Source organism: Symphalangus syndactylus, chromosome 9, assembly GCF_028878055.3.
Source record: "Symphalangus syndactylus isolate Jambi chromosome 9, NHGRI_mSymSyn1-v2.1_pri, whole genome shotgun sequence".
Taxonomy (NCBI): Eukaryota; Metazoa; Chordata; class Mammalia; order Primates; family Hylobatidae; genus Symphalangus; species Symphalangus syndactylus.
Window position 1 is genome coordinate 57,239,220 of NC_072431.2, and position 25,040 is coordinate 57,264,259.

Consider the following 25,040-nt stretch of genomic DNA (forward strand, 5'->3'; position numbering starts at 1 on the left):
ACTCTAGAATCCCCCTGAGGTTTCAGACTGGGATGCATGTCCAAGTCACCCGGGGACAGCTCTCCCCACCTCCAGGGACCTGAACTGGATCCCTTCAGTTGTCTTCACCACAGAGGACAAGTGGGATGTCCTGCTGCGTCACAGCACTGCCGTTGCTGTCTGCAAGGTTAAAAGGTCCATGCACAAAAGAGAGACTCTGGCCACACCGTCTATGCTTGGCTATATTCAGAGCACACAAGCTTTATTTAGCAACAATGGCAGTATTTCATGAGAATGAGCTGCACAATAGCGTAAATGCCATTTTCCGCACACAGCCTGGGAGCAGATGGTTACAGCGACAGAGCCCAGACCCCACAGTCCTCCCCTGCCCTTCCCAACAGGCTCCGGCTACTTCTGGCCTCATTATTGTCTCTCTCAGCCACAGCCCAGGTCGCTGGGCCAGAGGGGAGGGTGCAGGCTGGTTCCACTGCTCAGGCTCTGTCATCCTGCTTCTTCCTTCTCAAGGCGACCTTGGGAGCAGCTGGCCGGCAAGAATGCCCCCCTCACACACAGGAAACCCAAGTCCCTACTGACTCAACCTCTTTTTTTTTTTTTTTTTGAGACAGAGTCTCACTCTGTCACCCAGGCTGGAGTGCAGTGGCGCCATCTCGGCTCACTGCAAGCTCCGCCTCCTGAGTTCGTGCCATTCTCCTGCCTCAGCCTCCCGAGTAGCTGGGACTACAGGCTCCCACCACCACGCCCGGCTAATTTTTTGTGTTTTTTTAGTAGAGACGGGGTTTCATTGTGTTAGCCAGGATGGTCTCGATCTCCTGACCTCGTGATCCACCCGCCTCGGCCTCCCAAAGTACTGGGATTACAGGCATGAGCCACCGCGCCCGGCCCTGATTCAACCTCTTCTACCGCTGCAATGCCTTTTCCTCAATGAAAGTTTCACATATGGGTTTCAATAAAATACGGTGATATTTACAAAGCACTCTGCACTCACTCAGTGTTAGTCCTGCCCCCCATCCAGCCCCCTGCCAGCAAGCAGGGACTAGGATGGCCTTATAAAGGGCGCAGGAACTGCAGAGACAAAGCACAAAGGGAGGGCCCGGGCCCAGGACCTGTCGGGGCTGCTTGGAGGTCAAATTTCCTTTCAGCTCTAGTGCAGGGCACATCCCAGCAACCCACTTAACCAGATACAGAGCTGATCATCTGAAATGCCCATGTGACACGTGTGTTTATATTTCTCTGTGTGTGTGTGTGTATAATGCACGCTTGTCTCTGTGAGTGTGCCCATCTATGGGTCCAACCTTTAGTTATGGATTTTTAACCCTTGTGACCTTCTTTCTAGCTCTCTGGCACAGGCAGGGCTGTCTGGGGGAGGAAACTGAGAACCCCCAATGGTCAGCAGATGTGCCAATATGAGAGGAATGGGCAGTAGGCAGCCAGGCCCACCTGGGAGTGAACACGGAACACCCCAAGCGTCAAAGTCCACACGAAGCCTCTTCAAAGGTAGGGGTCAAGGGGGTGGTAACCGAGTGGGGCTTACATCAGTGGCTGGACTGTACAGATGGGTGAATGGCTGGGGGCGGGGTGACAGAGAGGGAGGGGCTTGTGGCAGTGGCTGAACTGTACAGATGGATGATCCAGGCCAACAGCCCCACGCAAATGAACCCCTCCTGATCAGTGGTGCGTACCACCCTGCCGGAAACTCCAAGTCAGCAGTCAGTTAACACTGAAATGGGGTGGGGAGGGGCAGTGCTCACACAGTGTAAGTTTTGACAGACTTATAGAGGGGCGGGAGCAGCCCGTGGTTCTCACGAACAATTTCCAGGTACTCAGATGAAGTCTCCAGCAAGAAGGGCCCACAGCACATCTGGCAGCAGCACCTGACCCCAGAGGGTGGCTCCGGGTTCTTGTCAGACATGGGGGAAAAGTCAAAATCAGCCACCTATGATGAACAAAATCCCACGGGTCAATCACCCACCCACCAGGAGCCCCATCAGGTGGCCTTATGAGCTCAGCTGCCTGGCGGCAGAGTGCACAGAAACACCCTTCTGGCACCACACAGATGCAAGAGATGGACATAGGAGATAAATCAGATGGGACACCAACTTAGCAATTTTTCCTGGTCTACAGATGCCTCTTGGGCACATCACCCCAAGTCCCAGAGCCTCGCTGTAATATCAAGACCCCCTCCAGGCATCCTGGCCTGGCCCCCATACCCTCTCTAAACATCCTCTCTAGGCAAGGCCCAGTAGTCCAACCCCTACCCCACTGAGTACCCACCTCCACCATGTCCTTTTGCTGAGTGGCATTCCGCAGGGTCATGTACATGATGAAGGCCAACATCACAGTGATAAGCGTAGCACATGGGAAAGCAAAGACAGCCGGCTGGATTCCTGGGAATGAAAGAAGTAACATTACAGGACTGGGTAGCTGGTGCTACAGTGATGGTTCTTAGGAAGCAAGCACAACAAAGGAGGGAATGGTCAAGCCCCACCAGTGATTTTTTTACCCTCATGTACATGCATCCCAACTGGGCAACCCCAATAGGTAAATCCAGGACTTCACAAAAAATCAACTGGGGTCTGGGCGGGGGGCTTTCAGCATACATCCACAAGTTACTTGGTAGCAACTTCCACGAGGGGCAGCTAAATTCCTCACGCCTTGAGTGAGGGCTGGAGTCAGTGACCAGCTCCTAGTGTACAGCAGATGAAAGGAGCGACAGTGCATGACTCCTGAGTCTAAGCCATAAAGACACCACAGCTCCCTCTTTGCTCTCTTAGATTACACACTTTTGGTAAGGGCAGCCATGTTGTGAGGTCACCCAATCAGCACTGTGTCCTCTTCTTCAGCTTCCCATGCTCTGGCAACTCCAGGCTCACCCACTAAACCTGTTGCTATGAAGTGGTATGGTAGAAAGAGTCCAGTGTCTGAAGTTGAACAGTCCTGGGTTCAAATCCTAGCTCTGAACAGGCTACCTCATGCTAATGCTGACCTGCAACACTGCTAAGGAGATGCAACAAGAGGGGTGTTGATGTGTGTGGCATGTGGTAGGTGATCAGGAAGTGTGGGTTCCCTCTCCCTTTTCCCTCACCCTCTGCCATGAGGGTCTGTTTCCCAAGAAAAGCTGTCATTGATTACCTGTGCTGCTGTCTTCTCTGCAGAATTCAGGGGGTTCCTGATTGGAACTTGGTCCCCAGAGGGTTCTGAGAGACGCAGGGTTCAAGTGACCTGATGATGCCCACAAAGTAAGCCAGGGCCCAGATGGAGTGTAGCATCCTCTCAGGGGCTCAGAGTGGGACTGAGGAGACTGGAGGGGACAGTGACAGCTTCAGGTGCATCCATAGGACCAACCTTGAAGACAAGTGCAGCTGGCAGGGTTTGGCATGAGCTTGGGAGCACTGGGAAGAACTAACTCCTACCCCAGGACTAGGAATCTGAAACCCTGGCTCAGGCTCAGGCTGACCTCCAGTCCTGTTGCCTCCCTGTGCCTTAGTTTCCCCTTTTGTAGCATCAAAGGTAGGAGTAGGTTGGGCATCTGAAAGACGGTGCCTTCAGGACCTGAGATCCTACTCTATGTAAGGAAGTACTTTAAAAATGAAGTGTAGAACCCAATGCTGTCATCAGCAAAGCCCGCAACTGTAAGCCAGGGGCTGGGCCTGATGATGGTTTTGGAAGGGTATTTCGAGATAGAAGGTTGGGCATCCTTTTCTCTGTTTTATTTTTTATTTATTTATTTTTCTGTAGATAGGGTCTCACTCTGTTGCTCAGGCTGGAGTGCCGTGGTGCGATCTTGGCTCACTGCAGCCTCAACCTCCTGGGCTCAAGTGATCCTACCACATCAGCTTCCCGAGTAGCGTAGCAGAGACCTACAGGCACACGCCACTCTCTCTCTCTATCTCTCTCTCTCTCTCTCATATATATATATTTTTTTTTTTTTTTTTTTTTTTTTTTTTGAGACAAGAGCCCCTCTGTGGCCCAGGCTGGAGTGAAGCTGCGCAATCTCAGCTCACTGCAACCTCCACCTCCCAGGTTCAAGGGATTCTTGTGCCTCTGCCTCCTGTGTAGCTGGGATTACAGACGTACACCACCACACCCAGCTAATTTTTTGGTATTTTTAGTAGAGACAGGGTTTCGCCATGTTGGCCAGGCTGGTCTCAAACTCCTGGCCTCAAGTAATCCACCCGCCTTGGCCTCTCAAAGTGCTGGGATTACAGGCACGAGCCATCGCACCTGTCCTATTTTTATATTTTTTGTAGAGACAGAGTTTTGCCATGTTGCCCAGGCTGGTCTCAGACTCCTGGGTTCAATCAATCCACCCGCCTCAGTCTCCCAGAGTCCTGGGAGCCACCATGCCTAGCCCAGGCATCCTTATTAATGATATGCAATGGCTTCTCCCTGGAAGACTCACTACAACACTGTGAGTTGAGTAGAGTTATTGTTGGGGATGCTGGTTTTAGCGGTGGCAACTGCTGGGGCAGGGGTGATGCTGATGAGGGAGGGAACATTGTAATCATGGTAGCTCATTTGGTGCAAAAGTGTTTGCACTGGGGACATGCATGGTCTTGGAAATATGTGGGAGAAGACATTGGCATGGTTGCTTTTGGTCCATGAAGCTGGCATTGGGGCAGGTGGTGGCATGGGCTTATAGATGTGGGTAGGGTCGGGGTCATTGAGGTGACTTGGTGAGAATGCTGATAGAGTCGTTAGTGGTGGCAATGGTGGTCCTGGAAGAGTTGTCAAGACAGCATATGGTAATGGTGGTGGCTGAGTTGGTTACAGTTGTTAGTGGTGCCGGTGTTGATGGTGGTGCTGGTAGAATCGATGGGTGCTGTATTTGGGTTGGCAGAGTTGGTTGCTGGTGGGATTGGAGAGTTTGGTGGTGGTGGTATTGGCAGTTGGCCAATGCTGATGTTGGCGGTCACTGGAGTCAGTGGGGTTATGGATGGTGCTGATGCTGGTGGGCTTCATTGCTGAGGACCTTGGTAAGGCTGGCTGGTAGGAGCGTATTGGTGGTGGTGGCAGGGTGGACAGGCTTGTGCTGCCCATGTGGCACTGGAGCAGAAGGCGAGGTGTCACTTACTGGAGGGCCACACCTGGATCCTGTGGTACTGATGCGTCTTGCTGATGACATTCTCGGCCCGGATGCTGAAGCAGTAGTCCCCAGGGTCCCTGAAGGTGTGGGTCAGGTTGTACGCTGTGCTGGCCACGGACACAGGGTGGCACTCCCCTTCCTCCAACGGGAGGCACTCAGGCTTGAGATGCCAGCACACGGTCAGAGGAGGGCTGCAGGGAAATGGGGGTGGTTTTTAAGAAAAGGCTCAGCAAAGCGTGTCAGCACAGACCAAGTCCAAGACAGGCCGGGTGGGCAGGAACTTCAGTGTCCTTTCCAGGACAGGACATCAAGCTGTCCTGGACTCAGCTTCATGCATTCCAGACCAGGGGACACTATGGTGCGAAAGAGATGGTCCTGGACCCCCAAGAGAATTCCAAGTGAATAAGGCAAACAGAGATACGCACAGACTGCTCACTGGAGGCAGAATGAGGGGTCCGATGGCACACATGGTGTACCATAGAAGCCCAGCGGAATAATAAACACATCCCATTTTTTGTTTTTTGCATTTTATAAGACGGGGACTCACTCTATCACCCAGGCTAAAGTGCAGTGGCTCAATCATAGCTCACTGAAGCCTCCAACCCCTGAGCTCAAGCAATCTTCCTGCCTCAGCCTCCCAAGTAGCTGGGGCTACAGGCACCAGCCACCATGCCCAACTAATTTTTTAATTTAATTTAATTTAATTTTTTATTAATTATTTATTTAGAGATGGAGTCTCACTCTGTTGCCCAGGCTGGAGTACAATGGTGCGATCTTGGCTCACTGCAACCTTCACCTCCCAGGTTCGAGCCTCAGCCTCCCAAGTAACTGGGACTACAGGCACGCACAACCATGCCTGGCTAATTTTTGTATTTTTAGTAAAGACAGGGTTTCACCATGTTGGCCAGGCTGGTCTCAAACTCCTGACCTCAGGTGACCCACCCGCCTTGGCCTCCCAAAGTGCTGGTATTACAGGTGTGAGCCACTGCGCCTGGCCAATTTTTTAATTTTTTTATAGCGATGGAAATATATTGCCCAGGGTGGTCTCCAACGCCTAGCCTCGAGTATTCTCCTGCCCCAGCCTCCCGAAGTGCTGGGATTACAGGCATGAGCCACTGCAACCAGCATGAGAGAGTTGTTTTTGGTTTGTTTGCTGGTTTTGTTTTTGTTTTTGTGGGGTTTTTTTGACAGAGTCTCACTCTGTCACCCAGCCTGGAGTGCAGTGGTGTGATCTCAGCTCATTGCAGCCTTTGCCTCCTGGGTTCAAGTGATTCTTCCACCTCAGCCTCCCAAGTAGCTGGGATTACAGGCATGCACCACCATGCCTGGCTAATTTTTGTATTTTTTGGTAAAGACAGGGTTTCACCATGTTGGCCAGGCTAATCTTGAACTCCTGACCTCAAGTGATCCTCCCACCTCAGCCTCTAAAAGTGCTGGGATTGCAGACATGAGCTACCATCCCTGACCATGAGAGCATTCTTAATGAGGTAGCCAGAGAAGGCTTCCTGGAGGAGGTGGCATTTGAGCAGATCTGAAAGGATAAATGAACCTTTGATGGGTGAGAAAGGATAAGGGCATTCCAAGTTACCCACATTCCACAAGCATAGGCGCAGAAGCTGGAAAATGCAGGTCCATCCAAGGAATGTGAAATGAGCATTCCAATTCCACAAAACACTAGGCCCGCAGGAAAAGCCACGCACTCATGCCACCTCAAAGATCAGGGCTTCTAAACCCACGGGGCTTCCCATTCTCCCCACGCTAAGCTCCTGCCTCCAAAGCCCGTAAAAACTACCTCCAACCCCTAAATTATTCATAGCTCATCTTCCTCTTCCCTTGACCTCCGTTGCTCACTCTGTCTGGCCTAGCATCCCTCTCATGTGCCTCTGTGTGTGGACAAGAGTCCTTCAAGGGTGGGCGGGGCATGGTGGCTCACATCTGTAATCCTAGCACTTTGGGAGGCCAAGGTCGGCGGATCACTTGAGGTCAGGAGTTTGAAACCAGCCTAGCCAACATGATGAAACCCTGTCTTTACAAAAAATACAAAAATTAGCCCGGCATGATGGCATGCACCTGTAATCCCAGCTACTCGGGAGGCTAAGGCAGGAGAATCGCTTGAACCCAAGAGGCAGAGGTTGCAGTGAGCTGAGACTGTGCCACTGCACTCCAGCCTGGGCAACAAAGAGAATCTCTGTCTAAAACAAAAAAAAAAAAAAAAAAAAAGAGTCCTTTAAGGCCTGGGCCCTGACCACTGACGTCTGCCACTCTATCCATCCCAGTGGCCCCAGGGAGGGGCACCCTCATGGACAGAATGCACTCAGCATCTGTGTCTCCTCACTTACTAAAAACTCAGCCTGATGCTGTTCTTGCCAGGAGCCTGGGCCAGGCTGCCCTGATTAGACTGACTGATGAGAATCTCCTGGGATGATCTGCTTCCGTGTCATGCGGGGTGCCCCACCCTGCACACAGAACCCTTGGAAGTCTTGTCTACTCTGGTCTAGAAGCTTCCAGAATAGCACCTTGTCCAAAGCAGATGCTCAACCAACTTTTGCCTGCTGGTGCAAGCTCCCCTGTGCAGGCTGGAGGGCAGAATAGATTTGGTGTTTGTTTGTTTGTTTGTTTTTGGACAGAGTCTTGCTGTGTTGCCCAGGCTGGACTGCAATGGTGGGATCTCAGCTCACTGCAATCTCCATCTCCCAGGTTCAAGCAATTCCCCTGCCTCAGCCTCCCGAGTAGCTGGGATTACAGGCATGAGTCACAGCACCCGGCCTCAGAAAAGGCTTTTGAAGGCAGGCATTCCAAGGGGCTTAGAAGAATAAGAAACATCTGGACATGTAATGGGAGCGAAGAAAACCCTGAAAGACCGCATGGGCAAAGGTCTGGGGGCTGGAAAATAGGCCACGTCATACACAGAGGGGGCTTCTCAACAGGAGGGATCCCTCCCAACCTTTGTTGCCATGCCCATGGTGAATACAGCCCCAAAAGGCAGGTCCTCCCTCCCTGGGACCTCAAGAATTGAGCTGAGGGCTAGGTGTGGTGGCTCACACCTGTAATCCCAGCACTTCGGGAGGCCCAGCTGGGAGGATCGCTTGAGCTCAGGAGACTGAGACCAGCCTGGGCAACATAGTGAGACCCCCATCTCTACAAAAATTAAAAATTGGCCAGGCATGGTGGTGCCCACCTGTAGTTCCAGCCACCCAGGAGGCTGAGGCAGGAGAATCATTTAAGCCTGTGAGGTCAAGGCTGCAGTGAGCTGTGATGGTGCCACTGCACTCCAACCTGGGTGACAGGGCGAAACTCTGTCTCTAAAAAATACAAATAAAGGCGGGATGCAGTGGCTCACGCCTGTAATCTCAGCACTTTAGGAGGCCAAGGCGGGTGGATCACTTGAGGTCAGGAGTTGGAGACCAGCCTGGGCAACATGGTGAAACCCCATCTCTACTAAAAATACAAAAATTAGCCGGGCATCATGGAGTGCACCTGTAATCCCAGCTAGCTGGGAGGCTGAGGCAGGAGAATTGCTTGAACCAGGGAGGCAGAGGTTGCAGTGAGCCAAGATTGCGCCACTGCACCCCAGCCTGGGCGAAAGAGCGAGACTCTGTCTCAGATAAATAAATAAATAAAATAAAATAAAATAAAGACTGGAGCTGAGCCCATGCTCCCCCATGGCCCAGCCTCAAGACAGAGTGGCACTGCCCTTCCACGAGGTCCCAGACCTGGTGCTGTCACAGAGTAGAACAGACTTGGGGTCACTGTGAAAGTGGATGTGCAGTGCCCACGGGGCACCCACAGTGCACTCTGGAGCTCACTTACCTCCCCAGGAAGTTCAAGGTCACGGTCATCTTTTGGAACGTCTGAATTAGGGTGGGCCCCAAGACTTGGATGCCTCGAAGGGTTTCTGTAAGGCAGAGAGAACCCCGTTAGACCTGGTGGCTAAGGATTGCTATCAAGGCTCCCAGGGCACAGGGTGGTGTGACCGCCACCCTGTCCTCCCCTCTGTCCCTCTCCTAAGAGCAGGTCACAGGTCTGTGCGGGGTTCCTCTGGGTCCTGCCCTCCCCTGTCAGTGGCAGGTGCTGAAGCCGGCTCAGAGGGAGGAATGGGAAAAAGGCAGGCAAACAGACGACCGTCCCACCCATTGCCAAGTCATCGTCCATGTCATACAGGAGAGCACCATCCCGACAGCAAGAACCAAGACATCTTCTGCAGCTGCCCAAGGGCTCCCTCTCACCAAAGCCAGGGAGAGATGGAGACCATCCCACCCCGGGGTGAGCCTCGGTGGGAGGCCGATGGGGCCAGGGAACAAGGAATGGCATGGACTGGTCAATTCACAGCAGACACCTGGTCATTGGCTCAGGCTCTGGGAGCAGGCAGCCTGGGGCACAAGGGCCGCTCAGCCACTGCACAGCCACATGATCCCATCCGTGGCCTGCAGCGCCCTGTCTGAAGCAGGGGTAATGATAGACGCTCCTCAGAGGTCTGTGGGGCTCCAGAAGACAGGGTGTGAGTCCAGCCCAGAGCCACTGTGATCTGTGCGTACGGCGACCCCACTCTGGAACGCCCAGACTGCATCACCCTGCCTGGACACCCACCCTGCAGCTTCAGCGAGGCGGAGAAGTCCCCGGTCTTCTGCATCACAGCCTTTGTGGCATCCGGCTTCACCTCTTCCCACTCTGCCACCACTTTGAGCTTCACGGTGAAGGTCCCGATGATGGAATAGTTATAATAGACCACGGAGTCTTCAGTCACCATCTGGGTCCTGTTAGGAGACAGGGAGGAGAGAGGAGGAAGACAGCAGACGGTTGCTTCCCCTTCCTGTAACTCGGAAGTGATTCGTGGGACTTGCCAGAGTCAGGGGAGGCTGTTCAGTGATACTCCCAGCTACCAGTGAGCGCACCTGTCATCACAGCCTAGAGCCAGCCAGGGCTCCAGGTCAGCTGGCCCATTTCCCACATGAGCAAACCGAGGCCAGAGAGGGCCTAAAATTCAGGGAAATTACAAATTTCTCACAGTAGCCAAAGTTCAAGGGCTCAACAGCTCCACGTGGTGAAGACAGAAGAATTTTTTGTCAAAAATGTTTTGTTTTTGTTTTTTGAGACAGGGTCTCACTCTGTCACCCAGTGGCACAATCATGGCTCACTGCAGCCTTGAATTCCTGGGCTTCAGCAGTCCACCCATGTCAGCCTCCCAAGTAGCAGGGATCACAGGCGTGTACCACTGTGCCCGGCTAATATATGATTTTTTGTAGAGACAAGGTCTCACTATGTTGCCCAGGCTGGTCTTGAACTCCTGTGTTCAAGAGATCCTCTGACCTCAGCCTCCCAAAGTGCTGGGATTACAGGCATGAGCCACTGTGCCCAGCCAAGCCGAGGGTTCTTTTGGACAAAGCTGCCATCCAAATTTTTCAAGTAAATGGTCTTTTCTGCAAATTGTCTGCTTTCCAATATTTATACTGTACTTTTTTATCTCTCTCTCTTTTTTTTTTTTTTTCCTTTTTAGAGATAAAGTTCTGCTCTGTTGCCCTGGCTGGAGTGCTGTGGTGCAATCATAGCTCACTGCAGTCTCTGAACTCTTAGGCTCGAGCAGTCCTCCCACCTCAGCCTCCCGAGTAGCTGGGACTACAGGCACGTGCCACCATCCCTGGCTAATTTTTGTATTCTTTGTAGAGACGAGGTCTCACTATGTTACCCACCCTAGTCTCAAATTCCTGGGCTCAAGCTTTCCCCCACCCTCTTGGCCTCTCAAAGCACTGGAATGACAGGTGTGAGCCACCATAGGCCTGTACTTATTTTCTTGACTTTCCTGAGTAAGTTAGAACTTCCAGGATAATATTGATGGACCCTGATAAGGAGCACCCTTGTCTTATTCCTACATCTAGAGCCAGGTTCCCCCAGCATCTCAATGCAATGATTCCCCAAAGGTATTTGACCACAGGTCACTTTTGTCGCCAAGTTAGAGAATCCACATTCCACATTTTACCAGGCACGATGGCTCACCCCTGTAATACCAACACTTTGGGAAGCCAAGGTGGGAGAACTGCTTGAGCCTAGAAGTTTGAGACCAGCCTGCGCAACTTGGCAAAACCCTGTCTCTACAAAAAATACAAAAATTAGCCAGCTGTAATGTTACAGGCCTGTGGTCCCAGCTATTCAAGAGGCTGAGGTGGGAGGATCACTTGAGGCCAGGAGGCGGAGTTGCAGTGAGCTGTGATCACACTACTGCACTCCAGCCTGGGCAACAGAGCGAGACCCTGTCTCAAAAACAAAAACAAAAACACACCTTTTTTTTTTTTTTTTTTTTTTGAGAGAGAGAGTCTTGCTCTGTCACCCAGGCTGAAGTGCAGTGGCATGACCTCGGCTCACTGCAACCTCTTCCCCAGTTCAAACGATTCTCCTGCCTCAGCCTCCCAAGTAGCTGGGAATACAGGCGTGCACCACCATGCCCAGCTAATTTTTTTTTTTTTTTTGTATTTTTAGTAGAGATGGGGTTTTGCCATGTTGGCCAGGCTGGTCTCAAACTCCTGACCTGAAGTGATCCGTCCACCTCAGCCTCCCAAAGTGCTGGGATTACAGAAGTGAGCTACTGCGCCCGGCCAAAAACAAAAACATATTCTAAGCTCTCCACTCAGTATAATGTTAGTTGTTAGTTCCAGCAACTTCTTTTTCTAGTTTATTGATATTACATTGAATGTTTATTTCTGTTCATACTAACACTTTTTTGGCATCTAAAGAGATGATCTGGCCAGGCACGGTGGCTCACACCTGTCATCCCAGTGCTTTGGGATGCTGAGGCGGGAGGATGGCTTGAGGCCAGGAGCTCGAGACCAGCCTGGCCAACATAGCGAGACCCCATCTCTACAAAACATTTAAAAAAATAGTCAGGTATGAGGCTGGGTGCGGTGGCTCATGCCTGTAATCCCAGCACTTCGGGAGGCCGAGGCGGGTGGATCACGAGGTCAGGAGATCGAGACCATCCTGGCTAGCATGGTGAAACCCCATCTCTACTAAAAATACAAAAAATTAGCCACGCACAGTGGCGGGCGCCTGTAGTCCCAGCTACTTGGGAGGCTGAGGCAGGAGAATGGCGAGAACCTGGGAGGTGGAGCTTGCAGTGAGCGGAAATCACGCCACTGCACTCCAGCCTGGGCGACAGAGCCAGACTCCGTCTAAAAAAAAAAAAAAAAAAAAGTCAGTTGTGGTGGTACATGCCTGTGGTCCCAGCTACTCGAGAGGTCGAGGCAAGAGGATTCCTTGAACACAGGAGATTGAGGCTGCAGTGAGTCAGGTTTGTGCCACTGCACTCTAGCCTGGGTGACAGAGCAAGACCTTGTCTCTAAAAAAGGAAGGAGGCGGGAGGAAAGCCAAGCACAGTGGCTCACACCTGTAATCCCAATGCTTTGAGAAGCTGAGATGGGAGGATCTCTTGAACTCAGGAGTTTGAGACCAGCCTGGGCAACATAGTAAGACCCTGTCTCTACAAAAAAAATTTAAAATTAGTTAGGCATAGTGGTACATGCCTGTAATCCCAGCCACTCAAGAGGCAGAGATGGGATGATTGCTTGAGGCTGGAAGGTCAAGGCGGCAGTGATCTATAATCACACCACTGTACTCTAGCCTGAGTGTTTGACCACAGGTTGCTTTTGTCACCAAGAGTTAGGAAATCCACATTCTGAGTTTTGCTGGGCACAGTGGCTCACCCCTGTAATCCCAACACTTTGGGAGGAGGAAGGAAGGAAGGGAGGGAGGGAGAGAAGGAGGGAGGGAGGGAGGGAAGGGGAGGGGAGAGGAGGAAGGAAGAGAGGGAGGGAGAGAGGGAGGGAGGGGAGAGGAGAAGAAGGAGAGGAAGGAAGGAAGGAAGGAAGAAGGAAGGGAGGGAGGGAGGAAGGAAGGGAAAAAGAAGAAAGAAAAAAGAAAAAGGAAAGGAAAGAAAGGAAAGGAAGAAGAAGAAAGGAAGGGAGGGCGGGAAGGAAGGGAGGGCGGGAAGGAAGGGAGGGAGGGAGGAAGGGAGTAGGGCCAAGCACGGTGGAGGCAGCACTCAGGGAGGCAGGGGCAGGAGGATCACTTGAGCCCAGGAGTTCAAGACCAGCCTCAGCAACATAGCAAGACTCTGTTCTCCTCCACCAAAAAGGGGAAAAAAGACAACAAGTTGAAAAGCAGGAATAAAGAGAAATGAAGCCAGAGCACCCGGGTTCTACCTCGTATCTACCAAGGGTTGGCTGGGTACCCTTCGAGGTCAAATGGGAAAAAATCCCATGTACCTTTACCTTCCTTAAATGGCTGTTTTGGGCATCAATGGCCTCCTCTATTAGGTGAAGACACCACAAAGGCAGGGCTGGTGACTGATTCACCGGTGTTCCCCAGGACCCCCCCAGGCGTGGCAGAGAGGAGGTGCTTGAAGGATGTTTGAAGGGAGACAGAGTGAGCAAGGAAAGGAGAGGAGCTTCAGGTGGGTGTAGTCGTTCACACCTGTAATCCCAGCATTTGGGAGGCCAAGGTGGGCGGATCACTTGAGGTCAGGAGTTCGAGACCAGCCTGGCCAAGATGGTGAAACCCCATCTCTACTAAAATAAAAATAATAAAATAAAATAAAGTACAAAAATTAGCTGGGCATGGTGGCTCACACCTGTAATCCCAGCACTTTGAGAGGCCAAGACATCACTTGAGGCCAGGAGTTTGAGACTAGCCTGGCCAACATGGTGAAACCCCATCTCTACTAAAAAAAAAATAAAAATAAAAAAATACAAAAATTAGCCAGGTGTGGTGCAAGCCTGAGGTTCCAGCTACTGGGGAGGCTGAGGCAGGAGAATCACTTGAACCCAGGAGGCAGAGGTTGCAGTGAGCCAAGATGGCGCTACTGCACTCCATCCTGGATGAGAGAGCAAGACTGCATCTCAAAAAAAAAAAAAAATTAAAAGAAAGGTGGGGAGATTCAGAGCACCCTGCACAGTGCGCGGGACAGTGGGGCACCAGTGACAGCCGTAGGGCCTGCAGAGGGGTAAGGACCTACCCGTCCCCGAAGTCCCAGCTGTAGAGAAACAAGGCGGTCTTGAGGAAGTTGCTCGGGTCGTGGAGGAGGAAGGAGACTTTCAGGACGGTCTTAGTGAGATAGGAGCTGGGCCAGGGCAGGGAAGTGTTCTGGGTGACAACAAGGTCCCCCAAGAGGAACTCTGGGAGAGAGAGAGACACGGGAGGGTGAGTCTTGGAGATTCAGGGATCAGGGAACCAGGTAGAGACTTCATGGGTAGCTGTCAAAGCCACCGCTTCCCTGCCCAGACCTTCTGGCTGTCAGAGCTAGGCAGGGAGAGGGGACCCCCCCCCAATCCCCAAAGACCCCCGAACACAGAGGCATCCACACCCTCCCCCCGCTGCATGAACACTGCTGAACACTGGAGGACTCTGTCACATTCACTGTTTTCTCTCCTGTCCCCTCTCACCAGGACCCTGAACTTTCTGGCACGAAAGATGCCCAAGGTCAGAAGGAAATGCATGGCCGGGTGCAGTGGCTCATGCCTGTAATCCCAGCACTTTGGGAGGCTGAGGTGGGTGGATCACAAGGTCAGGAGTTCAAGACCAGCCTGGCCAAGATGGTGAAACCCCCGTCTCTACTAAAAATACAAAAATTAGCCAGGTGTGGTGGCACACACCTGTAGTCACAGCTATTCAGGAGGCTGAGGGAGGAGAATCGCTTGAACCTGGGAGGCGGAGGTTGCAGTGAGCCAAGATCGTGCCACTGCACTCCAGCCTGGGCGACAGAGCGAGACTCTGTCTCGGAAAAAAAAAAAAAAAAAAAAAAAAAAAGAAGGAAATGCATAAGCTTTGAAAGGAACTTTTGAGAAATATTTCAGAATGTCAGGTGACCCTAGAAAAATTAGCAGTTCCAATGGCCAGGCATGGTGGCTCACACCTGTAATCCCAACACTTTGGGAGGCCAAGGAGGGCAGATCACGAGGTCAGGAGATCAAGACCAACCTGACTAACACGGTGAAACCCTGTCTCTATTAAAAATACAAAAACAAAATTAGCCGGGCATGGTGGCGGGCACCTGTAGTCCCAGCTACTTGGGAGGCTGAGGTGGGAGAATGGCGTGAACCCGGGAGGCAGAGCTTGCAGTGAGTCGAGATCGCGCCACTGCACTCCAGCCTGGGTGAGAGAGCAAGACTCCGTCTCAAAAAAAAAAAAAAAAAAAAAAAAGAAACAAGAAAAATTAGCAGTTCCACTGATCACAGCTTCACACGCTGGGACCACTGTCCTGTGTCTACTTCTCTAAAAAGAAAAAAAAATTGGTGGGGCACGGTGGCTCACACCTGTAATCCCAGCACTTTGGGAGACCGAGGTGGGCAGATCACTTGAGGAGTTTGAGACCAGCCTGGCAAACATGGCGAAACCCTGTCTCTACTAAAAATACAAAAATTAGCCGGGTGTGGTGGCCAGCACCTGTAGTCCCAGTTACTTGGGAGGCTGAGGCACGAGAATCGCTTGAACCAGGAGGTGGAAGTTGCAGTGAGCCAAGATCACACCACCACTCCAGCCTGGGCAACAGAAGGAGACTCTGACTCAAAAATAATAATAATAAATTAATTAAAATTAGTAAAAGTGGAAAGGAAGGCATGCTCAATAGAGCTCATTTGGAAAATGTTCAAACATAAGAAGAAAAGAAGCTAACTATCCTTCAACTCAACCCCTGTTGCCATTTTGAAGTATGACAAAGTATTTGCTTGTGTGTTTAATATACACATACATTAAATACAGATTATTGGGTTAGTTAGACAATTCTGTGCTTTGCTTTTTTAATATGTAATTTTACATGCATGTGTATTTACCCATGGCCTTACAAACTCATTGTAAGGGTCACTGTTAATAGTGGTATAAATGATTTCATTATATTTAGCCAGTCTCCTCACGGTTGCTCACTTAGCTTGTTTATCTCTTCTTTTGCTATTATAAACACTATTGCAATGAACATCTTAATGCATAAGGCATGACCCAAATGCAGGTTTATTTCCTGAAGATAAATTCATTATTAGACTGGAAAGTCTAAAGGGGCAAAGGGGCATCTTCTCTTGGAATGAGAGAGAGAGAGAGAGAGACAAAGAGACATAGAGACAGAGATAAAGAGACAGACAGAGACAAAGAGACAGAGACAGAAAGAGACACAGATAGAGAGAGACAAAGACAGAGAACAGAAAGAGCAAGACAAAAAGGGAAAACAGAGAGAAGAGACAGAGAGACAGAGACAGAGACAGAGAGAGAACAGAGAGAAGGACAGAGAGAGACAGAGACAGAAAAGAAAGGTGAGAAAGAGGGGAGAAAGAACCAGTGAATGATTGGCCCCAAGACTACAATAATTTTTTTTTTTTTTTTTTTGAGATGCAGTCTTACCCTGTCCCCCAGGCTGGAGTGCAGTGGCACGTTCTTGGCTCACTGCAACCTCTGCCCCCCAGGTTCAAGCGATTCTCCTGCTTCAGCCTCCTATATAGCTGGGATTATAGGTGCCCACCACCATGCGCCCACTAATTTTTGTATTTTTAGTGGAGACGGGGTTTTGTCATGCTGGCCAGACTGCTCTCAAACTCCTGATCTCAGACGATCCACCTGCCTCGGCCTCCCAAAGTGCTGGGATTACAGGCGTGAGCCACCGCGCCCAGCAAGACTACAATTTCTAACCAACGGTACCTACTGACCAGCCGCTCTCCACAGGGTTGTATTAATGTATACCCCCAGCAGCAATAGGCATCCATTTTAGCACAATACCTGCTGGAGGGAATCACTGACATTTTCAGATCCTTTCTAACTTGAGTGACCCAGGGAAGGAACCTATGGGCCTAATCTGCATTGATCTGATTCCTAGCGAAGCTGGATGTTTTTCTCTGCACCAAGGGTTTGAAGGCAAACTAGCAAATGGGAGCGACCCTCACCTATGATGGGAAGGACCACGAAGCCCCTGGAGCTGGATGTTTTTCTCTGCACCAAGGGTTTGAAGGCAAACTAGCAAATGGGAGCGACCCTCACCTGTGATGGGAAGGACCACGAAGCCCCTGGCCACGGGCTGGCACATCCAGCAGTCAGCGGCAGTGACCCAGACGGAGACCGGGAAGTCCCCAGGCACATGGCCGACAACACGGATGGTGGAGCTGAGATCCTTCTCCGTCTTGCCAGTGAGCACCAGCGGGGTGTGGATCCAGTGGAAGCGGTAGAGGTGGGCGTCGGCGGGCAGGGCCAGGCTGCCATTGTCCTTGGCCACCAGGCTGGCCGAGATAGTCACCTCCGCTCCTGTGGTGGCAGGGCTATCGGTGGTGAGATTGAGTTCATACAGGCCTAGGAGCCCAGAAACAAAGACTGTGTTTCAGAATGGTATGTGGCAAGGAGCCCCACAGCCACCTCTGGGCTGGCATCAACTATTCTATTTCCCAGGTGGAGAAACTGAGGCTCAGGCAGCTCAAGTGACTTGCCCAAGGGTCACTCAGCCAATTCGACATCAAACTGAGGTTCAAACCTGGGTCCCACCACTCGTGGTAGTGCATGACTGTAATCCCATCTACTCAGGAGGCTGAGGCAGGGGAATCGCTGGAACCCAAGAGGCAGAGATTGCAATGAGCCGAGATCGAGCCACTGCATTCCAGCCTGGGCAACAGAGTGAGACTCCGTCTCACAAACAAAAGAAAACAAACAATAAAAACACTTCCCTGTACCTCTCATCCCCTCAGCTCTCTCCCAACAGCCTGAGTCCACTGTTGTCACAACTCCATGTGGGAATGAAGGTTTCTTTGCCTCTCCTGCTATGCTACAAACTCCTTTAGAGCAGGGGTCACTTCCGTCGTCCCTGTGACCAGCACAACGCTTGGCACACAGCAGGTGTTTGGTACTGCTGTTGCCAAGGGGCACCCGGAGAGCAGGTGCAGCAGAGGGACCAGCCCACCTGGCCCTGCCCCAGGAGACTGTTCACCCAGGTGGCACCGACTGAGTCCCTTCCATGGACCTCATCCCCACCGTGTTGGGAGGACCCAGAAATGCAGAACATGCCCCTCCCCCGAGGGACCTCACAGGAGACTGGCTGGGCTTTCAGGCTGGCCAGGTGCGGTGGCTCACACCTGTAATTCCAGCACTTTGGGAGGCCGAGGCGGGCGGATCACCTGAGGTCAGGAGTTCGAGATCAGCCTGACCAACATGGAGAAACCCCGTTTCTACTAAAAATACAAAATTAGCCAGGTGTGGTGGCATGCATCTATAATCACAGCTACTCGGGAGACTGAGGCAGGAGAATTGCTTGAACCCAGAAGGCAGAGGTTGTAGTGAGCCAAGATCGCGCCACTGCACTCCAGCCTGGAGGACAAGAGCGAAACTGTCTCAAAAAAATTAAAAAAAAAAAAAGGCCAACTATTTGACCTTGTAGTTTTCAACTATTTCAACTATTTTACCTTGTTTTTCTTTCACAAATTTTCATTAGATCCCTTACCCTCTCTCTGCCACTCTATTATGAGGGGGGAGGGGGATGAAAACTGTTGGGTAATATTCAACCCCGTTAGCTGCCCACGTCCCACCTGTCCCTCGACAAGTCTCCAATCTGGGTCCTTTTATGGTTCCCAAAATGTGGCAGAAAGGTGGGTGCTGGCCTTCTGGTGATGGCGATGTGGGGACAGTAGATGCACAACCGAGTGGGCACAAGGTCCCCCCACAAGTACCCCCAGGAACCTGTCAGCTTCAGGTCCATTTTGGGAAATCACTCCCGGAAGAAATAGCAGCCTGGCCTCCTGGGCTCTAAAACTGCATCTCGGTCAGGCACGGTGGCTCATGCCTGTAATTCCAGCACTTTGGGAGGCCAAGGTGGGCAGACCACCTGAGGTCAGGAGTTCTCCTGGACAACATGGCGAAACCCCGTTTCTACTAAAAATACAAAATTAGCCGGGCATGGTGGCGAGCGCCTGTAATCCCAGCTACTCGGGAGTCTGAGGCAGGAGAATTACTTGAACCGGGGAGATGGTGGTTGCCCTGAGCTGAGATCGAGCCACTGCACTCCAGACTAGGCAAAAAGAGCGAAACTCCGTCTCAAATAAATAAATAAATACATAAATACATAAATCAAGTAAAATCACATCTCCCCAAGGCCAGCACCAACAGGGTGGAAAACCCTTCTAGATGAGGCAACATTTTAAAGTAAAAATGCTGCCCATTCTATGTTCCCTGGGGGCTGGGGGTTGTGGCGCAATGACTGACCCTGATACATCCCCACCTCCCTGCCTCATCCTCCCCTCCCTTAGCAGGTACATGGCCCCGAGACATCCAACGGATGCACGGGCCACCCTCATGTGGTTTCCAGGGCAGGGCCAACCCAGGGAGTAGAAGCAGGAATCCAGGGGGCAAGGGGAGCCCCTTCTAGTGCCCAGGCAACTCTGAGATTATATTTTTCAGCTGCATCTCATTCACTTCAAAGCAACATCACCTGTCCCCGCGGGGGACTCCAGCTCCAACCTTTCCTCAGGCCCACCTCACACGTTCGCTGCTTTGGCCCACATCACACATTTCCTTGTTTTTTCAGGGCCATTTCTTAAATTATAAAGGCATTTGAGGCCGGGCCCAGTCAGCTCACACCTGTAATCCCAGCACTTTGAGGCCGGAGGGTCACTTGAGCCCAGGAGTTTGAGATCAGCCTGAGCAACACAGTGACACCCATTCTCTACAAAAAAATAATTTTAAAAATTAGCCAGGCATGGTAGCGTGCACCTGTTGCCCCAGCTACTTGGAAGGCTGAGGCAGGAGGATCTCTTGAGCCCAGGAGTTTGAAGTTGCAGTGAGCTATGATGGCACCCCTGCCCTTCAGCCTGGGCAACAAAGTGAGAGACCCTTTCTACAAAAATAAATAAATAAAAATCAAGTCATTTGAGTTAAGATGCCGAGAGCTGGTCACTTCTGAGGGAATGCTGGCATTGAAAAGGGGATCTGCAATGTCTTAACCCCAAAGAGGGAATTCCAGAAGCTGTGGTGGGAGCTTTTCCACGCAAATAGTGTGGGTATATGATATTGAGGGACCTGAAGCTCGCATGGGCCACTGCTGCTGCCTGAGGCCACCCAACCAGTCTGTACCACCCTGGTTGGACTTTGCTGTCCCTCCCCCCTTTGGCTGGGAGGCAGCATTTGGCCAGGCTGTGGACAGAGAAGTGCATGGATGAGAGACCACCTCCTCCCTTATCCCCCTAACTCCTGGCACCCCTCTCCTCCCCATCCCCTCCCTGCCACCCCAGCTGAGGAGCGTGGGCCTGAGCGAGGTTGGCAGGTGGCAGGGACATTCGGCTGCATGCTAATGGCCAAACAGCATCTGCAGTGAGACAGGCGCATGTTATCACGCAGATCGGTTGCCAGGGGAATGGATCAGGAGGGCAGCCGGCTGGGACTGGGAGGGGGATGGGGGGGCGGGGAGGAGCTGTGTCTGCTGCAGACGTTGCTGCAGACACTGGCCCAGCTCATGGGAGCCCGCCGACCCCCCCACCACCTGCCGGCTCCAAGGACACTTTTTCTCAGTCTGTTTTTTCAAAATCAGGTGTGTCACAGCCCCTGGGTGATGCTGCCCCTGTTCCTCAGGGGTCTCAGGGATGGCCAGGACATCCAGGGTGGAAATGGACCAGGAAGCCTTTGCCAAATGTGGCTGAAGGAACCAATCACAGGGCCTGGTGCTCTACCCATCAAATTCATCTTTCCAGGCTGGCGTGGTGGCTCACGCCTGTAATCCCAGCACTTTGGGAGGCTGAGGCGGGTGGATCACCTGAGGCCAGAGGTTCGAGACCAGCCTGGCCAACATGGCGAAGCCCCATCTCTACTACAAATACAAAAATTAGCCAGGTGTGGTGGCAGCGCCTGTAATCCCAGCTACTTGGGAGGCTGAGGCAGGAGAATTGCTTGAACCCAGAAGGTGGAGGTTGCAGTGAGCCAAGATTGTGCCACTGCACTCCAGCCTGGGTGACAGAGCAAGACTGCGTCTCAAACAAACAAACAAAAAAATTCATCTTTCCATGTTTGGGAGTCCAGGTGACATGGACGTGGGGTATGGAGCAGCCAAGGCAGAGGTTTAGGGGACTCCACGGGCCCCCCAAGTCACCCAGAGCTGAAGGGGCAAAAGCAAAAAGAGATGGGGCAATCACCCCGAAGCTTGGCCCATGGAGGAAACACCTACCTTTTCCAGCAACACAGCATATGCAGCCCTGAACATTCTAGAAAATGGCTACACCAGTCCTTTCACACAGAATATGCAGACTACCCAAAACACTTCCAAAGAGTACCTCTAAAGTCTGGATAACACAACCCAGAATTAATTAATAGTCCAGTACATGAACTTCTGACTTACAAATCCCTGATTCATGGACTCCAGAAAGGGGAAGGGTAGAAAAGTCTCCCCCACGGGTGAAGGAGAAGATGTGTTTCCCAACTCCACTCCCAGCCACTGTGATTTTGACCACATCAAGTGTGCAATTGGCTAGAATGGGAACCACACATGATTTCCAAATAATTAATTCACTTTTGTTATTTTCTTTTTTTCTTTTTCTTTTGCAATTTAGGACACATTGAAAATCTCTGACACGAGTAGACGTGATGGACAAGAGACCCCTTTTCTGTATTTCCAGGAGGAAATAGGTAATCTTGTCCAAATGCAATTCCCATAAAATTCGTCTAATTCATCCCTGAGTTGCAGGTTTTCTTTTACCTCGTGGTTTTTCTTTCACAAATTTTCATTAGATCCCTCGCTCTCTCTCTACCGCTCTTTTATGAGGGGGGAGGGGGGTGAAAAGTGTTGGATAGTATTCAACCCTCTTAGCTGCCCACGTCCCACCTGTCCCTCGAATAGTTTTCAGTCTGGGTCCTTTTATGGCTCCCAAAATGTGGCAGAGAGGTGGGCGCTGGCCTTCTGGCGGTGGGGAAGTGGGGGCAGTAGACACACGACCCTGCCCCACCCAGCCCCCACCCCCCTACACACCTCAGGAACCTGTCAGCTCCGGGTCCATTTTGGAAATCACCACCAGAGACGAAATGGCAGCCTGGCCTCCTGGGCTCTAAAATCACATCTCCCCAAAGCCAGCACCAACGGGGTGGAAAACCCCTCTAGATGAGGCGACATTTTAAGGCAAAAACGTTGCCCATCCCGTGCTCCCTGGGGAACTGAGGGATTGTGGCGCGATGACGGACCCTGGCGCATCCCCGCCTCCCTGCCTCGTCCTCCCCTCCCTTAGCGGATGCATGGTCCCCAGGCATCGACGGATGCGCCGGCCACCCCCGCGCGGTTTCCAGGCCAGGGCCAGCCTGGGGACTGGAAGCAGGAATCCAGGGGGTGCGGGGAGCCCCCTCCAGTGCCCAGGCGACTTTGGGGAACAAGGGTGAAAAGAGAGGGGAGAGGGCGCTGCAGTGGCCTCAGCCGAGGAGGGAGATGCGCTCAGGGCGCACGGTGCCACCTCCGCAATCCCCGCTCCCGGGCCCACCCGCCCGCGGAGACGGTTCCAGGCCCCGGGCGGGCTGGGGCTGCAGGGAGGCCGGGTTGCCCAGCGCCTTACCTGCGGCCACCCCTGCCGGGGCCCAGGGCAGGAGGCAGGAGAGCCAGAGGATGCGGCCGATGAGCGACCACACTGCCTGGGCCATGGCGGGGCCCGGAGCGGGAGAAGCGTGGGGCGGACGCGGAGGGAATGCAGCTCGAGCTCGAGAACCGCAGCGGCCACTCCTCGGGGCGAGCAGCGCGGGCGGTGCGGGGAGGGGCGGGCGCCGTGCTCGCTCGTCCTCGCCGGGGGACGCTCTGTCGCTGCGCGCCGCCGCCGCCCACAGCCGGCTGCGCGACCCCGGCCCACGTCAGCCGCGCCGCGCGCCCTCCTCCTCCTCCCGCCGCCCCTTGCCCCCGCGTCCCTCCCCACGGCCGCGTCCTCCCTCCCCGCGTCTCTTCCCACGGCCGCGCCCCCTGCCCTCCTGGAGTCCACGATCGCCCCTCCCAGCTTGCCTCCCCTCTAGGGGTTCCAGAGCTCCCTTCCTGCGCCCTGGCTCCTCCCCGCATCCGTCCCCACCCCAAATCCACCCCCGGCCGCATCCTTCCCCTCCACTCCCCGAAACCACGTCCCCTGCACCCGCATTTTTCCCTTCCTCCGAGCCCCTCCCGGCCCTGGATCCGATGCCGCTGGCTCTGACTCAGCGTCCCCAGGGGCATGCGCTGCGCTGCAAGCCGCCTGCAGGTCCCTTGGGGCTCTCCTCCAGGTGCCTTCTGTCTGCACGCTCGTGGCTGCGAGATGCTGCTCCTCATTCAAGAACTGTTGAGAGCTTAAGGTGCGCCAGGCCCCGGGCAAAAGGCCTCGAAATTCCTCTTGCTGCTGCTGCTTCCTCTTTTCTCTTTTCCTTTCTTTTCTTTTTCTTTCTTTCTTTCTTTTTTTTTTAATCTTGAGACAGTCTGGCTCTGTCCCAGGATGGCGTGATCTCGACTCACTGCAACCTCCACCTCCCGGGTTCAAGCGATTCTCCTGCCTCAGCCTCCCGAGTAAGCTGGCATTTTTGTATTTTTAGTAGAGAGGGGGTTTCACCATGTTGGCCAGGTTGGTCTCCAACTCCTGGCGTCAAGTGATCCTCTAGCCTCAGCCTCCCAAAATGTTGGGATTACAGGCGTGAGCCACTGTGCCCAGCCTCTTACCCCTTCTTGAAAGAGGGTCCTGAGCGCCTGGCCCCTGCGCTGGACTTGATGTCATCCCCCGGTTTACCCTCTCACAGCTGCTGTAAGATGGGGCTCCTGCTCGTATCTGGGCCCAGGGCCACTTCTTTGTCACTGAGGGCCTTGTGGGAGTCAGGCAACTGCAGTGAGGGGTGACTGGCCTACATAGTTACTGCCATTTGCCTTAGAGGAGCAGGGCTGGGCTCTCCTAGAAGCTGGAGGGGCCTGGCTGGCCTTAAAGGCTGGAAGCCCGGTGGGTTCTGGTCCCAGCTATGCTTCTCCTTTGCTAAGTACCTGGGTGAGGGATCCTCCCACACAGTGAGGGCCTTTGACCTCCTCTGTGGCCCGTGGGGCACTGATGGACCATCACTGCACCACCCAGTGCATTGACATCAAGGTGTCTAAAGCAGGGGTCTCCAAGTCCCTGGCCGCCAGTACCAGTCCGTAGCCTGTTAGGAACTGGCTGCACAGCAGGAGGTGAGCAGGGCCTGTGAGCCACGCTGAGCTCCACCTCCTGGCAGATCAGTAGGGCATTAGATTCTCATAGGAGCGCAAACCCTACTGTGAACTGCTCACGTGAGGGATCAAGGTTGTGTGCTCCTTATGAGAATCTAATGCCTGATGTTCTGTCACTGTTTCCCATCATCCCCAGATGGGACCGTCTAGTTGCAGGAAAACAAGCTCAGGGCTCCCACTGATTCTACATGATGGTGAGTATGTAGTCATAATAGAAATGAAGTATACAATAAAAGTAATGCACTTGAATCATGCCGAAATCATCCCTCCAACCCCTCATTTGTGGAAACATCGTCTTTGGTGCCAAAAAGGTTGGGGACTACTGGTCTAAAGGGCCCCTGGCTCTGGGACAGCTGTGAGTTTCCCTAAGAATGGGCCCCACTGGCCCCACTGCTATGTTCAGGGAATGGAGGGAGAATAGATTTGAGTGAGCTCCTATGAAAAGTTAAAAGGGCTAGACAGGGCCAGGCATGGTGACTCACACCTGTAATCCCAGCACTTTGGGAGGCCGAGGCGGGTGGATTACGAGGTCAGGAGTTCGAGACCAGCCTAACGAAGATGGTGAAACCCCGTCTCCACTAAAAATACACAAATTAGCTGGACGCAGTGGCAGGTGCCTGTAATCCCAGCTACTTGGGAGGCTGAGGAAAGAGAATCGCTTGAACCCGGAGGCAGAGTTTGCAGTGAGCCAAGATTGCACCACTGTACTCCAGCCTGGGTGACAGAGCAAGACTCCGTCTCAAAAAAAAAAAAAAAAAATGGGGGGGGGGGCGTTGGTTGCGGTGG

The 25,040-nt window shown here is 52.7% G+C and overlaps 2 protein-coding genes across 5 annotated transcripts; one reads left to right on the forward strand and one right to left on the reverse strand.

Annotated features, from left to right (window-relative positions):
* Window positions 1-210: 210 nt before the first annotated feature.
* Window positions 211-22,905, reverse strand: TMEM130 (transmembrane protein 130). 4 transcript variants are annotated; one of them, XM_055292401.2, is made up of 8 exons: window positions 22,609-22,905; window positions 17,087-17,392; window positions 14,085-14,244; window positions 9,671-9,837; window positions 8,894-8,978; window positions 5,072-5,274; window positions 2,272-2,384; window positions 211-1,933 (listed from the first exon to the last, which is right to left on the reverse strand). In XM_055292401.2, exons 1-8 carry the CDS (start codon window positions 22,691-22,693, stop codon window positions 1,745-1,747), a joined length of 1,308 nt encoding a protein of 435 aa, XP_055148376.1. In that variant the 5' UTR covers window positions 22,694-22,905; the 3' UTR covers window positions 211-1,744. The 4 variants fall into 4 exon arrangements, with proteins under 4 accessions (XP_055148376.1, XP_055148377.1, XP_055148378.1 ...); XM_055292402.2 differs by having other exon boundaries at window positions 211-1,897; window positions 22,609-22,860; XM_055292403.2 differs by lacking the exon at window positions 22,609-22,905 and adding an exon at window positions 17,571-18,007.
* Window positions 22,692-23,776, forward strand: LOC129490665 (basic proline-rich protein-like). Its single transcript, XM_063609950.1, has 2 exons — window positions 22,692-23,362; window positions 23,499-23,776. Exons 1-2 carry the CDS (start codon window positions 22,692-22,694, stop codon window positions 23,506-23,508), a joined length of 681 nt encoding a protein of 226 aa, XP_063466020.1. The 3' UTR covers window positions 23,509-23,776.
* Window positions 23,777-25,040: the final 1,264 nt, after the last annotated feature.

Coding starts and splice junctions, on each gene's coding strand:
- LOC129490665 (XM_063609950.1), top strand. CDS start 22,692: ATGGCGGGGCCCGGAGCGGGAGAAGCGTGGGGCGGACGCGGAGGGAAT.
- TMEM130 (XM_055292401.2), bottom strand. CDS start 22,693: ATGGCCCAGGCAGTGTGGTCGCTCATCGGCCGCATCCTCTGGCTCTCC. Junction 9,838..14,084: donor AGCTGGGACTTCGGGGACGG/GTAGGTCCTTAC, acceptor GTCTCCTAACAG/GACCCAGATGGTGACTGAAG. Junction 1,934..2,271: donor AGCAAAAGGACATGGTGGAG/GTGGGTACTCAG, acceptor TGTTCATCATAG/GTGGCTGATTTTGACTTTTC.